The sequence below is a fragment of the Eutrigla gurnardus genome (genome assembly GCF_963514095.1).
Source record: "Eutrigla gurnardus genome assembly, chromosome: 3".
NCBI lineage: Eukaryota > Metazoa > Chordata > Actinopteri > Perciformes > Triglidae > Eutrigla > Eutrigla gurnardus.
In genome coordinates, this window is record NC_139917.1 from 14,681,759 (window position 1) to 14,699,602 (window position 17,844).

Sequence of the window (17,844 nt, forward strand, 5' to 3'; positions counted from 1 at the left end):
AGCTGTCTTATTGCTCTCCATTAAGTTGGACCATTTAATTACTTTAAAAAATGTCTGTACTTACAAAACGTGACGAGTTGTCATTTTTCACCGTCTTAGCATTCCCAAAAGATTCAAGGATGGGGTTGGCTTGTAAAAGCTGACGTTCCAATTCACCCTGAACAAAGAGAGGGACGTTACAGCAGGCAGACAGCAGTAATCGGAAGACGTGTCATGTGTTTTATAAAGATGGCCCTCACATACATTCTCCCTGTGTAGGTCAACTGAGCAAACAAAACCAGAGAAGATGATGACAGCCAGTGTGACAGTAATACTCCTAAAAAACTGTATTGTACCTGTAAAAAACTATGCCATGTGTACAGATATTGAAGCGTATAATAACAATACTGTAACATCATTTTTCAATCATCAAAACTATTCAGAATGTTTCAGACAGAATCCTTGTTTGTAGACCAAACATTCTGAACTAAAATTTGACAAAATATTAAATCGCCAACAGTTTATCAAGCAAAAATGACAAACATTCTTCCTTTCCAGCTTATAAAATGTGACGTTTTTCTGCTTTTATCAGATTGTACATTGATAAATTAAACATATATAATTATATATATATATATATTTGGGTTCAAGATAAAACCAGCAATTAAAGACTTGTTTTCTGACATTTTATCGACTAAACTATTAATAAACAAATTAATAAAAACTTAATGCATTAAACCATGCGTTTTTGGCAGTGGACTTTGTATTTTTTCAAGCACATCAAATATAATCCCGCCAACATGGTGATGATAACACTCTCACAACGTGGTTAATCCAATATGCAGGAGTTTCGGAGTAATTTGGGGCTTCTTCGTAAGTAAAACCCTCCACTGGGTCAGGACAAATGTTTCCACAAGACATAACAGAAAGACTTTGGCTTATTTTCATCAGCCTGGACACTTTAAGAGGCTGAAGAAATAAATAAGTGACTTATGCAGATGTTTGGACAGGTGGTACACTGCATTTCGAGCTAAGCCACATTGTGGCTCCAAGATGGCTGAGAGAAAATCATTTATTCTCTTCTTGTGGCTGAGTGGAATATTTCCCCATTACGTCAAAAATAGCTGCACACACTAAAAGTTTGTGGAGACCATTTTCCACAAAACGGAATTCTGTGGGATGAGAAATCAGCACAGCACTCAGGATGTGAGACATGTAACGTGATCTTTGGCTGGAGAGCCTGATGGGCTGCTTTTAATTGAGTTTTTAAGCAGCTGGAACGAAGCAGGGCTGAACTGGATAAACCTGGTCCTTTTCCAGCTATCAGAGCGCTGGCAGAGCCCACAGAGAGCGGGATTCAAACCAAAAGCCTTTGTTTCTATATAAACACAGGCCTGTGGTGCAACTTGGTAGCTGAAATTCTTCATTGGCAGCCTCTACCCATCTGTGTGGTCTGTTGTACACACATAAAAACCAAGAGCAGATTACAAACGCCGGTGGGGGTCCAATTTAGCAGCATTAGAAGTTGACCCACATTCCTGTTGCAAAGTGAGCATGTCAGGCATCTGACAGCCAATCGAGCAAGCTAATTGCTATAATACAATTTAAACAAGCTGTGAAGTCTGCAAACTACAGAGAGACACATTATTAATCACTGCAATACACCCGGTTACTTTCAAGCTCCTAGAAGAAAGAAGTAAAGTCATTTTTCTGCCTTGATAGAAAACATTCACAGGTCATCGCTACGAGTGTCTCTGCTTTAGGTGTAGGCCACACAGCCGTATTTTAGGGCAGATTGACCAGAGTCAAAGAGGATCAGTCAAAACTGTTCCACTAAATCTTATGAGGCAGAGGCAAATTGTGGATGTGTATGTCTCTGCTCAACATCTGCTCCGGAGGCCACGAGGCCAGACAAATATTACAAGTCCCTTTTTTCACTAGCAAGAAAAAGGAGAACAGTCCCCGGGAAATGGCACAAAGTATTTCAATCTGGGAAGGAACGAGCCGGAGAAACAGAGCTTTTAGGCTGAATCTAACTTAAAGGTCAAAAGAGGTTCTACATCAGCCACTAGGTCCAGATCAAGGGATTAAGATGAACCAGTAAACCACGGTAATCATACTTAGCTTAAATGTCTGCTACATTTGTTGTGATGTAACTAGTGTCAAGCTTCTTACACACTGTACATGCAGAAACTCTAAAGATCCATAAAATCCATAAAATGGAAGGGTTACTGTGAAGTTAACAGCTAGCTAAGGCTAGCTACACAATGTACATATGGGCTAAAAGTAGGGGTCAACAATTAATCATTTTTGTAATGAAATCCCAGTTGTGGAGTACCAGTACAACGGTGCATAGCCGTTGGGTCCCCGTCAATACAAGACATTCAAGTACAGAAAAGAGAGCTGGAGGACGAAGAGACCTGTGATCCACCAGAAGAATTGTGCCTAAGAGAGGAGCTGTTGTAGCTTTTTTTGCAATGTCCTCTGTCACGTCAACAACATATATTAAATATAGAGATTTGAGAATGTCAACTCAGAAGTTACAGTGTATTAATGAAGCCAAGTGTCAGACATCGCTTGAAGAAGCATTTGCTCAAAGAACTGCACATCACAGGAAAAACAAGTGTTGGAGCGTCATGATGAACGCAACAACAAACTACCAACAACACCGAAGCAAGCTGAAAGCAGAGCTACATACAGCTGCCCACTTTTCAACAGACCTGTGGTCAATATCACATTAGTGTTTATTAGGCCTGTACCCAAAAGTTTGAAGCTTCAAAGCTTAATTCATAAATTTGACATTTAAATGATCAATTACTTAATTATGATCATCATAAATGACAGCAGACATTTGAAGCTTCATTGAAAAACCTATAATAAAGCTCCAGGCATTCAAAAACTCAATACATAAAATAAAAATCCATGGGTATAGTTTGAAATCACTAGATTAAGAATTATAAGAAATTGACAATCCACTGATTGACTGGTAAACCATGGGAGAAAACATACATCATTCACATTTCTTCCCAAATGACAAGCTGAGACGTGATCTCTTTCAAAACCACCATGAACCAAACTAGAAACCTTAGTGTTAACAGTTTTGGTTTAGGTGTCTCACACTGTAATTCATGCAAATGTTAAATGTCTGAAAGAAGAAGATCCTCTTAACTCAGTGAGGACAGGAAATAGATGTCATGACATGCAAAAGTTAAAGCAAAGCGAGTTATGAATGTGACTACGGTTCCATGAATTCTGAAGGATCGCCAGGCATTGGTGCTTCAGCAATGGATGTCTTATACCAGCAAGGTCACAAGGAATGCCTACTGCACTAAGGAAGGGAAGTCATTGACAGGATGGCGTTTGCCACACTGAAACGTAATAGTGAGCTAAGGTAGATGAAGATTCCCAGGTCCAAGCAGCACAGATGTCTCCCAGAGAGATACCCAGGACATGGCAGGGTGTCTGCTATGTACAAAATAATTATGACGTGAAAGTAAGGTCCAGATAACCTACCTTCAAAGTTAGCAATCTCAGTGGGCCTTAAATTAAATGTGAAGCTAATGTAATAACATTAGGGGAGGGGTTGTGTTGGCCTGCCCCCGCTGCTGAAACACTGCATGGACACACTCCAACTCACTTCAAATTACAAAGTGCAGATGCACTTCTGCTTTCATCCAACAATGACTGTAGGAAATGCAGAATGATGGCCACCAAACCAGCAACACACTGGTAGCCCTTGAAATTAACACAATGTGGATCACTGACTGCTCACACAGGATGCCAGGAATGGGCCCTGGTTTCCAACGGCCAGACACACAACTGAAGACGATACATATGTGGATGACACATGCATCCCTCCAGCTGAGAGAGAAAGGATCATTTCCTTGGGAGGTGCAATGGCTGTCCCACTGAGCAGTTTCAGAAGCAATGGAAAACAGGGCAAGGACATTTAGAGGGTACTAGCAGTAGGTTTGTGGCCTCACTGTTCGACTCTATCCAACATCCGATTCACCGTTCTGCATCCTTGGGAGATGTATGGCCATGAGGCTCAGGAAGTGGTGAGAGGTAGTAAGGAGCTGTTGTGCATATACTGCAGAGGGGCTGTCTGTCTGGATGAAAACATGCTGGTCCATTGCTGAGAGAAAATGTTGCAGTGCTAGATATATCACTCTGAATTCAAGCACATTCATGTGCGCTAACCTCTGCTGCATCATCCATCAGCCCTTGATAGCCCTGCACTGCAAGACTGCACCCAATAAAGAGGACGAACTGTGATGGCACGATCACAACTGTCCGTCAGAAAGAAAACAGATCATGAAAACAGATAATAAGCTTGCCGCAGCCACTGGTGGAGAAAAAAACGAAGCACTGACCCTCAAGTTACAAAGCTACAAGTGACGAGCCAAGCTGGCCTGCTATCAGTTTCCTCACTGGCAAGAAGACAGAAGGAATCGAAGATCTTGGGGTTTTATGCTTGAGCATGCAGCCTACCTCATCACATGGTCATTATACCAACAAAAGTGACTTTGCTAGTATAACGAATCGACCTGTGCATATGCGATATGAAGATATTCTGTGCTAAAGCACTGCCATCTGGCCATCAGGAAGAATGAAATAGATACAAGTTGATTGTATGTTGATAACATACAATAAAAGAAAACATATACCGCCCAATGTTAGGCAACATTAAATAGTTGTTTTTTAAGGGTAAAGAGGAGGTGAAAACATAGTGGGTAAAGAACCCCTTTTGAATTGAGAGGTGAGATAAGTGAGAAAGGACATACTACTTACATAAAACAGGGGTCCACTCTGTAGGAATGGAAAGATTCAATTGTTAGTATTGAAAATATATAATGAACAAATTAAACTGGTGTTCCAGGTTGACAGGTCGGTTTATACTGAGCATCTGAGGTATGCTGTACTTCACTAACAGGTGGCTCTAGGTCCTGATGACCAGGACTGATCATACAAATAAGACATATGCCATGCTATCATACAGTACAATTAGCGTTCTTATTATTTTAGAATTATTTTTGCTACGGTTCACACGCCACAAGATTACAGCCAAGGCTCAACATGTGGCTAACACAACAAATAAACACACACAACATGCATGTGACTGTGTGAACCGAATCACAATAATGGCAGGCAAATTTACAGTGAGGCACGTCTGAACAAAGCAAGTCATTCACAGAAAATGCAATAAAGAGAGTCTGAATAGTTTTAAAATGTACTTACGACTGCATGTTGTGCCTGACAGAGAAAGACAATGTTAAAGCTAAATATACAGTTTTCAGGCATTTCAACTAAATACAGCACAGCGGTGTCAACTGTCACTGGTGTCTTAACTTATTTACAACATTTCATGAGCCTTTTAATGTCCAACAGATATTCTATGAGTCTATTTTAGACAAAGCAGGATTGTTTCAGGAGATGATTGTGTCGCATGCACATGAACGTAGTGTATAAGAAAGTAGAAAAACTTGCCTGTTGTTTCACTGGTTTGGGTGATTCTGGCTGTTTGTTACAGAGAAACAATTACAAAAAGTTGTTAGATTGTGTACACATTGCACAAAGTTCCTGTTGCCTATTGTCTTGTTTTACCACAACAATCTCAACTTCGTCAAACTGCTTTATTTCTAAAGCTCTTTACTCTAATAACTGCATTATATAAGGTCAAATTTACAACCTGGTCTAAAGGGGTTGAAGATATAACAGGCCATAGTGGTAGTCATTCATTTTGTTTACAAATCCAACATTTCCGTTATTATTTCAACACATTTTTATGGCCTCAGTCAGTTCAGTTTAAGGCTTTGAGCAGGCATTGCTAACCTAAATACGATGAAATTAAAATGAAAGGAGAAAGAACGATACTCACAGGATTGTTGTGGTCTTTTCGTCCTTTGTGGGAGGAGGCAACATGTGCCAGGTATTGAATGACCTTTTTTGTGTTTTCCGTCTTGCCAGCTCCTGACTCACCTCTGTGGAACAAAAGACAATGCACACAAAACAGAAATCCTCAGAATAGTTTGAACCCTTTAATTCTACATCTTAGCTACTTAAAAAACTTGATAAATACAGCTAAGATGCACTGTCATCCATTAGCTTTACAGATTTGTGGGCGATTGCGGCTGAGGACAGAACATCACCCCCTTCAACTTTCCACAAAAAAGAAATGCACAAATATAGTCTTAAGACTGGAACTAAATTCAGTTGTGTATCTGATGTGTCTTCTTCTGCAGTATTTTTCAGTATGTCAGTCAAGTTTATGGCTGTGGTTGCTGGCGTGTGGATCTGCAGCCTGCTTTTCACTGCTCTGTCAAACAGTGACCATGGCATTGAAAAAAGGGGAGGAAATCTCCAAGTCAGGCGAAAACTGTGAGGGAGCAGTTTGGTTTCAGAGCATACTTGAGGTTTTACACTAAGTGCAAATTTGCATACACCAAGTATGCAGAAAATATAGTTTTGCTTTCAGATGATGGGCCTGAGAGTAAAGACTGGGAGAGCGGTGTGTAGCTGTCACATCTTGCTGGCTACTGTGAGCAGAGAGTAATCATGGAGGGATTATGTCAATGTCTCTGTTGTTGGACTGCTGGGCGTAAGATTCAATAGGTCCCCTTCTTGAGCAGTTCTTGAGGCAGTGCTGCTGACTCGTATCACTATTTAGTGTTTCATACTATTTGCAATCAGTTTGTGTAGAGTAAAAGAGCTGCTGCAAGGTTTATGTCATGATATCCTCTCTGGAATTTCCTTTGCTGACATTCCTGTCATCTGCAGACACTTGTCACTGAAAAAGACGCCAGAGGGCTGTGTAGCAGAAATGTCAGGCAGTTCTCAGAGCCACATCACACATGATCCTCTCAAGTAGTGACAGTCTGGTCAGTGTAACTGAGATACAGGATTTTAAGTGACCGTGAAGGCCCCTGGATAGCAGGTTCACTTGCTCTGCTCTGACTTGTTTAATTACCAGTGCAATGCATTGGTGTCACTTTCAATTTCATTTCATTCAGGCAAACAATGCCTCAAGGAAATATATTGTCATTGTGATGTTATAAGAATGAGAATATACAGGGGAAAAGAGACACGGATGAAGGTAATGAATGAACCATAAACTGTAAACTATTCATTTGGGATAGAGTGCTTCGTTTGTCACAGCAATATTAAAGATGCAGAGACATACAAATAAAGGGCCCTGGGTAGATAATTTGGATTTGTTTTATCAACAATAACTTAAAGATGCTGAAAAACACACAAAAAGCACAGAAAATATGAATGTAACAGAAAATCCATGCAGTGGTGGACTGAGCCTGTATACTCACGTGCAAAGAATGGATTGATCCTCTCGATCTGTTGGAGACGAGAAGGGGGGAAAGGGGGAGGAAGAGAGAGAAAAAGTCAAACCTAAGCAGTCTTTGGTTCAATCTCCACTGTGCTTCCACAAGGTTTGATTGACAACCTCATCACCAAAACACCATGTCAAAGGTAAATTTGCATCAGCAGATTGTGGATGTGAAGGTCAAAGCCTAGCTTAGTGCATGCATGTGAGCTTGCCAACAGATGCTTTAAATGTTTTTCACAGCATGTGCCTGTTTTTTAAATGTCTTTTTATCAGAAAAATGAAATTACTTTTGTTGGGGTGTATTTTCAGTAGGCTTAGGCTTCAAAGCATTTCACCACAGGTATTTCCTGGAATGCAATGTAAGAAATGCAGAGATGTGGCACTGTCATGTCACTGCACAAGAGAGATAAGGCAACTGTAATGTCAGCGTTATGTCGGTAAAAGGGTGCTGATTTACTCGAGTAGCATTTGGAGACCTGGACGAGGGCCGTTAATGGATGATTTTATACGTACAGATCACTTCAGAAATCCTGTGGAGGAACTTTACTCCTACTCTTTAAAGTATCCATTAACTCATAATTGGAGTATACAGTAGTGGCCAAAGGTTTAGGCAATTTGCATATACCCCAGAATATTATGGAGAGTGATCAGATGAATTGCAATTGGACCTGCATTTATATAGCGCTTTTCTAGCTAGCTAGCTACTCAAGGCGCTTCACATACTGTCACTTTTACCCTTTCACACACACATTCATACACAGATGGCTCAGCATCAGGGGCAGTAGGGGGTTCAGTATCTTGCCCAAGGATACTTCGGCATGCAGACTAGAGGAGCCGGGATTTGAACCACCAATCTTCTGATTGGGACTTTGCCTAGACAGTGCTTTTGTAATGCGTTTTGGTGGCTATATACGTAAAATTACTATTATATTGAAGGATATAAAAAATGTCAGCGTGATGCGTAAAATGAAATGTTCACAAGTTTAACTGAACATAGTCTCAAACACTTACAGTATGGTGACACAAAGAGTGGTCCAATTCTTTTCTTGTGGAGAAATGTTAATGTGTGCTGTGCCGAGGGCAATTTTCACTGTGGTCATGTGGCAATAAAATAAAGCATCTAATGTACTTCCATTAACCTCCGGGGTATTCCAGTTGGAATGTCTTGTGAGTTCTCGGTGAGGCAGATTGGTGTCATCTCAAAGCCCAATAGGGTGATATAATGGTGATGATGTCATGAGAAAACAGTACTTTGTCTGCCTGTCAAAGCCCCACTGGGCTAGGGCCCCCTGTCAAGTCACATGGCTGGCTGAGCAGCAAGAACTCCAAAGATTAGATAAAAGTCATCAGACTCTCTTCACTCCATTGACTTGTGCTGTTCATGCAGAGCTAAAACATTGGCCCTGGTATTGCAACTGTTATCAACTTTATCCATTCATCTTTGGAAACAGCTGTATTACACTTGAACATTTTAAATAGACTGCCTTCAATGTGACATTTAGTTGAATTATTTGAATGAAATGTTTGGGTTTTGCTTTTAATAGTCATCTAAACTGTCATGATGTCACCACAAAATTAAATAAAATAATATTGATTTATACACAAACACAAATTAAACTTGCAGGTTGGCTCTGTAGCCTTAAATATGTTTTGGGCAGCAAAAAGCATTTCATCACAGTGGGCTCAAACCAATCACCTGTGATTGGTTTGACAGTTAAAGATTGGGCACCCATCTCATTTCATTCTAGCTAACAGCTTCCTGTATTTGATGAGTAAGAGACTGTTCATCAGGGGACCTGATCTCAGAGGCCATTAATACTGTAAATGTATTGCAAAGTCAACATGTTTGCTAATTGAGAAAGTTCCTGGTGATTGGGGATTGACAAGCTGCTGCATTAGTAGATTGACTTAGGAGAAGTAAGTAATCAATAACAATAAAGATGCATCTTTACTGACGTTCGGTAAAGCCGTGTGACTCAACATGCCAATTCTAGACTTTATGGTCACATGTTTCCAAAGACATCATTTTAGTTTTTTAAAATTAATACAGTAGCTCAACAACGGCCTTGAAAAAAGTATTTTCAAGGTGGTTGCAAGGCAACAAGAGTATGCCAAATTAATTAACTTTGGATCAGGAACAGGTGGAAAATGCAAGTGATGTATTACAGCAGCATACAAATACGATCCATTTCTCTGCCATTCCAGCAACAAGCTAACAAAAGATACATGATTAATATCCCAGAAGTAGAGGTGGATGGAAGAGTGAGCTGATGACTTCACCATAAGGACATAGGCAGAGAAAACAGAAAAAGGTTTTCAGGGACGAAGGTCTTTATTCATGTCTTATTTTGTGTTTTGCTGTGAAATACTGGATCATTTCACCAAATCAGGTCTCCAAATAAAAAAAAATAACACAATCCAAGAAATAAAAGTCACACCCACCTCCGAACTGCACACATTTCATGTTGGCACAAAAGGCCATAACGTGATTCAAGGCCACAAGTACACATTGCTTAATTTTAATGGGGTCACAAGGCTCTAAGACATGCTATGTCTATGTCAAGTAATTTTGTACATGCTGAGTCCCAGGCTGGACCGTTCTGCCAGAGGTTAATGTTTCCTAGACTGAAGTGCTGAGTGCACTCCTTCGGGGGAAAATGACGGAAAGTTATCTCACTGAGGACACAGCTGAATGGCTCATCAGGGACAACCTGGGTTTCCTGGCTCTGACCAGGCACGTCCTGCACTTAAGTACTGTAACAAGGGGAACCGGCCTCACACATGCATGCAAGTGCATACTAGGGTTGAGCACCGAAACTCGGTTCCAGTAGGGCACTGGTTCCCACGTGAACGGTAGTACCGAGATTGAATAAGAACGCACATTTCGGTGCCTCAATTCGATGCCTGACTTTTTTAACGGCCCCTGCCCCATGGTGTTGCAGCGTCAACTTGCGTGACGTCAGTGCCGCTACGCTGCACACTGGTTGATGAGATCATCAGAACTGATAGTGAGAGGATCAATGAAGATGCCGAAGGCAAAACGATCCAAGACTTTCCTACATTTCACATCCAAGGATTCAGACTCTGCGACATGCAAGAGATACAATAAAAGTATAACGTGCAAAGGAGGTACCACATCAAATTTAAGTAAACATCTGACGACTCACGGTATTTATTTAAAAGCCGAACAATGCATCTTGTTCAATAGCTTACGTGACGCAAGGCCAAGCACTTCAGCAGCTTCTGTAAATGTGCAATACTGCAATATTTGTGTTTCATAAAACCTATGTATCTATTTTAATATTTAAGGTATTGCACTGTTCAGTTTACGTCATTACCAGTCACAAAAGCTTGTTGTGCAATACTGTTGTGCAATGCCTTGTTCTATACTTGTTTTTTATATATGTATCTTTTTTAATATTTAAGGTGTTGCACTGTTCAGTTCAGGTCATTAGGAGGAGAAAATGGAGATAAGATTACCCTGGTAGTAATCTCTATTAATCTCCAGTATTTATATTTGATACAATTTTGTTTTGATATGACCTAAATGTGAATTAGTCTTAGTTTATATTGCTTTATTTATTATTACCATATATTACTTGAATTTATATTGTTTAAATATTTAAGGTAATATTGTGTTTAATTTGGCCAAGGGTATTGTTTTTTGACAAATAAAATTTAAGTACTGGTTCGAGAACCATTTTAGCGCCGGAACCGTTTAAAAAGTATCGAGTAGGCACCGGTATCGGACAAAACCGAAACAATACCCAACCCAAGTGCATACACACGCTAAAGCTACTTCGATCCTTCAGGATCTCGCAAGCTGTGACGTCTACTGCTGCTTCATGCATGACAGCACACATGCAAACACTCACCAACCTCTTTCTCATCTTGCCTTACATTCACATCCCTATCTGGATCAAACATGACACAACACCACTCAGAAAGCCAGTGTCTCCTTTATCAGCCTGTTTGCAGACACTGTGATCCAGTCATTGTGACACCTCTCACTTCCATTCACCAATTTTCACCAACATTAAAGCTCTGAGTGGCAGAGGAGTGTGTGTGTGTGTGTGTGTGTGTGTGTGTGTGTGTGTGTGCGCAAATGAAAACTACCCAAACAGGCTCTGTTATTTCCGTAACATTACTTAATGGTCACAAGGACTGTTTTGTGGGTTTCGCATGATTGGTAATGTTCTTGCCAGCTTCACATGACTCAATTATGTTGGGTAGTCAGTGAAGATTCCTCCCCTGGATATAGAACATTTGAGTAAAAGCGAAAGCTAAGAAGTTTTATTGTATCCAGACCTTTTTAAAGGCAAAAACATGGACAATCAGACATGTTACAAGCTACACAGATGTCGATAAAAGTATTTCCCAGATAAAAAAAGATCCACATCAATTAGGGATGCACTAATCAGACTTTTTTTTAAGTTATGTTGCCGATACCTGAGCTTTGGGTATCAGCTGATACACAGTACTGCTTTGATACCAGTGTTCAATTCATAAGCTGTGTACCTCACTGTGTGGACTATGATCATTCTTTTATGTGCAAGGGAACATTAGGCTAGACTTAAACATCACTTTCCTAACTTTGTAAATGTAACAAATTAATACATAAATATAAATGTGGTGAATTATTTATTAAAATAATGGTATCCAATACCAAATTGGCCCATTTACCCCAGGATTAGATAACAGTATTGGTGCCTCGCTAACATGAATGGTCAATCTGGCGACAGTGACCAATTTGAGGATGTTTTGCAGCTTTGACATAAACATAGCAGCTCTGCATGTGGTGTTTCTCTCAGTAAAGAGAGAAGAGGAGGGTGGGGAAAAGAGGGGGAGCTGATCTCAGCTCACGACAGTGAGCTCATTGTGAGACTGTAGCATGCTGGGCCTGAGCCAATGTCTGCCACTGATGGCGAATGGCTGTATTTGAAGTGCAAACACTCACCTTAGAATCTAGTCCTGCACTCTGATATAGTTGCTACAAAAATGTCACGGTGGGACAAAAAACTCCACAATAAAAATAGTAGAATACATCAGCTGAATGTTCATGATAATGACGACAAATCAATGAGCATTTAAATGCTGTCTCATTAACATGAGGAAATAGAGCTTCGTCTCTGTGCCGTCTGTGAAGAGAAAGGAAGCTATAATGTTAATAGTGAAGTTTTCTTCGCTACAGACGGTTTATTAAGCCATTAACAAGTCATCAACTGGCAGCTCTAAAAAAAAATTACAATTATTTACATAAAAGTAAATCAAAGACTAAATTGATTTATTTTTTGCCAGATATACTGACTGTAAATCATCAGTGAGCCTTCCAAATAGGTAGATAAAGATCATTTTTGTCATTTTGTCATTTTTGATCATTTTGTTGAAGTCAGTGTAAACCATGACAATTCTGGATGTTATCCTTTTACTTTCTTATAGTCATCTATAGTGGTTATGTTCATGACACAATTCAAATGATGAAGATAATACAATCTGAGAAGCCAATGTAAAAGTACCTTAAACGTGCATTCCTAGCAGCGGGGGGTGACTCCTCTGGCTGCCAAAATAAGTCTGATTTATAGAAGCCTATGAGAAAATGACCCTATTGTAAACATGAGCTTACGATCTCATTTGCTAGTTTCAGAGCATGTTGTTCATTTTCTAAATTATGGTCCAATTTAGAGTAAAATAGATGATAAAGCAGAGTATTATTTAGCGTGTGGCTACGTTGTGACTGAGAGGTCGCTACAAAGGCGTTGTTTGGTCTTGGAGTTGGCACTGTTTTTGTCCAAGAACTTTAATCTTTTCACAGTGTGTATTCAGTTCATGAAAGTTTACTGTAACATGTTGGTTGCCCATTTAGCTCCACTCTCCTGTGTCTCTTCTGGCTGCAAACAACCATGATGGAGAAGACCAAAATGTCAAACTGGAGACTTCAAAACGCCAGTCCACAAACCAATGGGTGACATCACAGTGTCTACATCCACTTCTTCTACACCATCTATGGTTACACCACCAGCAAATATTTACACCAAAGGGTGAGAGACATGTCAATCAAGCGCCGTTTGTACACGCCCATGACTTCCTGAGAAGAGGTCTAATCCATCCATTGTCTACTGTTTATCCTGTATTCAGGGTCGCGGGGGGGCTGGAGCCGATCCCAGCAATCATTGGGTGAAGGCAGGGTACACCCTGGACAGGTCGCCAGTCTATCACAGGGCTGACATGTAGAGACAAACAACCATTCACTCTCACATTCACACCTACGGGACATTAGAGTCATCAATGAACCTATCCCCATCCTGCATGTCTTTGGACTGTGGGAGGAAGCCGGAGAACCCGGAGAGAACCCACGCTCACACGGGGAGAACATGCAAACTCCACACAGAAGGAACCCGGGCCCGACCCGGGACCCTCCTGCTGTGAGGTGACAGTGCCACCCACTACACCACTGTGCAGCCCAGAGGTCTAATCATGCAACATAATTGTGGAGTTGGGGGTTTCAAACTGCCACTCGACTTATGATAAAAAAAAAATGACATTATTTTCTAAAAATACTGACTTTTGTTAATCTGGACGGCAGCCACCAGCCGTTGTGGTTACATTCTCTAGACAGATACTATTACAACTACTGTCATGATCTTTCAATACCATACATTTTTAAATGATAATCTAAAAATGTATGCAGTCCTGCAAATCTTATGACACAACGTTGGTTGAAGGCTGTACAAAACTGCATAATGACTATGCATACTACCACATATATTTGATTTTCCATCTAAAATAAAGTAGTGGGTTAGTGGCAATTATGGGATTTGCCTCTAAGCACACTTGGATGGAGCAGGAGTGCTGGCACGAAAGCAAAAGAACAGAAATCTTAAGCATTTCTGATTTTGAAGAATGCTGAGTGTCTCTAGTTGTCCTGGCTGTGAAAAACTGTCTCATAACATAGAGGAGGCTTGTGATTGGATATCAGTTAAACACCTCGGAGCAATTAAACTGATGAGAGGGTGCCAAAGGGGCTTATACAGCCTGTTAAAAAGGAGGCTATGGTCATGTTTGGAATGGCAAGGACCAATACCCATCTCATCTTTCTGCACCTTCCAACTATAAGAAAACCATGTACTATTGGTCCAAAGGGAGGTGACCTGGTGACACAGAGGTATCTGTCAATATGGTTTTAAAAGTCAAAGCAGTCAATCATTTTAAACCATCCATTTTAGGGTTATAATGGGAATGGTGCGAGCAGAACTGGGGCTGATGCTTCAGCCAAGGATATACAGATGGAAACAAATGCAAAGTATTCGGTTTCCTATGTGGAGCATTTCTGAGAAGGAAAGTCTGTAAAGAAATCTAATAGGGAGATTTCTTGTGTTTGAGTGACACTGACAACAGGATTTTTATTCAAGGTATTCATGCAAACTGAGGCTAGGAAACAAAATCTGTGGTTAATGCCTACGCTGTGTGCAAAATAAATCAGTAGTGACGGGTTGCATGGCAGCCAAACAGCGGTGACTGGAGCCCAGAAGCTAGAAAATCATTGATTGTGAAGGGAAATTAAGACATAGTGAAGGTTATATTTTGAATATAGACAGGAGGAACATGAGATCGCAGGTAGAAATAAATGTATTTTGGCATGTAATATTGTATTATGAAATATGGTCTTATATGCCGTCTCCCTTCCAGTAGCTGATGTAAAGAAAACGGCCACCAGGTGAGCTTTATGAGCAAGACTCATAAAATAAGTCTGCTAGAAATAATTTCACACTGGGAAACAACACCAAGGAGGTATTTGTTTCATTTTTTTAAGTAATAGTTAAAAGAATAACAGCTATAGTTCCAGCTGTCCTCGTAATATTTATAATACAACTGTGAGCGCATCTGTTACAAAGAAAACAAGAGCACTCCTTCAGTTACCGAGGGACTGTGCTGCTTCACTGTCCACAGCCGCATCAGTTCCAGTTGTATTTATCATGGAAAAGGACAATAGTTGTCCCACCCACAGCTACTTGCTGCATCTTTTTGACATGTGACGGATCACTTTTATCAAAAGATAAGCAAACATTTGACTGTGTCCTTCCCATGCTCTAGTGTGCCAAGCAGGAGGTTGAAAGAGACTGGCATTACGCCTCGGTTCAAAAGGTCACCAAAGCCATTACCGTTTGCTATATCCCTCATTGGTGCCAGGTGCCAGTGTTTGCTGAGACTGCATGCTGTGCCATTATAAACACTCCTGAGCTTGTTTTATCACACATTTCTGACTGTATAGATTAAACTGTGCATATCAGTTAAAACTTCATGGAACATGCTTTGCAGTCTTCACACAATTCATGAATTCATCTTTAATCAATATCGGTATGCTGCAGACACGTATTATGACAAGGGGCTTTGTTCATTGTTGTTAAAGTGAACCTCTATGAACCCCTCTGCTTTGGGGAAAATCTTCACAAAGCTAAGATGGATCTTACTGGACTCAACCCAACGCCCTGATTAGACACCAGGGAGGGCCTCGAGAAGGGGGGCCTTTCACCATTTCAACTGAAACAAAGGCTGCATGTTTCAAAATCACACCTAGGGACACTTTTCATTGCTGTTGATGCATGTCCACTCTTGGAAGCCATTGCAGCTGCTGACATAACTGGCCTTTCAACTCGTGTTTTCATCAAGCAAGCTTCAGCATTTCCTTACAACAAATATGATAAAATTAGTCTCTCGTACGTCAGAGAGTTCAACTTGGCTGAGCAGTGAGAGCAATTATGTAAACTCTCTGGCCCGCTAATCAATGACAGATGTGCAGTAAGTTCTAGAGGTCTGCTTACACACCCCATCTTTGTTAGGAAACACACCATTTAAACTTCACAGCAATGCTGAGGTAATTAGCAGATCCCTGCAAGGTTTAGAAACCCTTCAGCCGTAAGTATGATTTGCCAATCGGTTCAGCTCCAAAGGTCATAAATTAGAGGCAACAATTTATTTGTCTCAAGGGTTTTTTCGTGTTCAGATGGCAACTGACTCTGCAAAGTCTAAACAAGATGCCGGAAAGGTGTGACTTTAGACTCTGAAATGTAATGATACATTCAGAGATAACAGGTACTATGTGATGGGCAATATGGTCACTTGTAATAGGAGATGATGCCAGTTGTGTAAAGAAATTTCTAGACCCTTTATACCCTGGTAGGCTTACCTTTTACAAATCTGTAAATTCATTGTTTATCCTTTAAAAAATGAGTGTGAAAAATGGTCATTGTAATTTAAATAAATAAGACATCATCAAATTACTTGTTTTGTTGTGTCTAAAGAGTTTTCTTTCAGCATCATACTGGTTCATTGTAAGCAATGTTGCAGGATGGTTTTATGGCATTACTGGTATGATTATTGCATGACATTAATAAGGTGTCTTGATCTGAAAGGTATTTAATTTGCTGAATGAGGCAAAATCGTTGTTTTATCTATAAACTGTTGATTTTGTTGAATCTGTACGACATCACATTGTATATCATTACAGCAATATAAAATTACATATACCCTGATAAAGATTTTCATCCATATCTAAGAAATGCAATGATGAGAAAAGAGAAAACCCCAAACAACCAGTACTAATCTATACAGCTGGATATTGTTATATTAACCAGGTTTGTGAAATGCTCAGGGCTACAGCTGAACAGCAGCTGGTCTCCACTAATCTCCAACCTACAAACCTCCTTTTGAACCACGACACTGTTAATTCTGATACGACCACAACTGAAAATGGGTTGGAGTAGCAGTGCATTAAAAATTACAACTCAGGCTTGTGTACTCCGAGACATACAGTAAATACATACAGCGGTGTGAAAAGCCCAAGGTCATTGCTTCAAGAAATAAGACAACAAATATGTTCAACGCATTACTAATTAACAAGTCTCCCAGCCCTGCCCCCATCTATTTATGTCCATCCATGTAGAAACATGCAAGAAAGTGAGAATAGAGGGTGTGAAGAAAAGAGGAGGTAATGACAAGAAACTATCTGGACTACAGGACAAGCTGGCAGAATTCAACAACAGCTACAGAAGGGCTGCTGCTGAAACTATGTTCCTGTGCATGTACATTGTCAGCTGTGAAGAGATTATATCACTCAATCAACATCACAACAACTATAGCTTAGAAAGTACAACTACAAGAAAAGTGTGTGAAAGGGAAACATTTGTGGTAAAAAAGGGAAAAATGCAATTGTCATTTATTATGACAGTAGTTTCTGTTTAAAAAGGGCAAAGCTATCATCAAAGTTACTTGTTGACATTACTGAAACTTCCTTCTGGAGCAACATGGAGAATGCAAAGCCTAAAACGACTGATGGGACTGTCCAGTTTGTCACCACCCCCACTGGTCGGCCTTCGCAATCACACAAAAGACCTATTGTTTCGCACAATGGGGTCACCCTCTCTGTTCTCGCTGGTCTGATCCCAGTCAGTCACTGCTCGTAGAGCCTGGAAACCCGCCAACTACCAGGCAAGGATCTTTGAAGACATCAATCTGAGTGGACTGCCTTC

At 40.4% G+C, this 17,844-nt stretch overlaps 1 protein-coding gene across 1 annotated transcript in view; it reads right to left on the minus strand.

Annotated features, from left to right (window-relative positions):
* myh10 (myosin, heavy chain 10, non-muscle) overlaps positions 1-17,844 on the minus strand; it is a 56,702-nt gene that overhangs the window by 24,860 nt on the left and 13,998 nt on the right. Inside the window, exons 4-9 of the mRNA XM_084006049.1 lie at positions 7,299-7,326; positions 5,858-5,960; positions 5,467-5,496; positions 5,218-5,232; positions 4,771-4,788; positions 65-157 (exon numbers count right to left, since the gene is read on the minus strand). Coding sequence (XP_083862175.1) covers positions 65-157; positions 4,771-4,788; positions 5,218-5,232; positions 5,467-5,496; positions 5,858-5,960; positions 7,299-7,326 — 287 coding nt within the window. The remainder of the gene's footprint in view (positions 1-64; positions 158-4,770; positions 4,789-5,217; positions 5,233-5,466; positions 5,497-5,857; positions 5,961-7,298; positions 7,327-17,844) is intronic.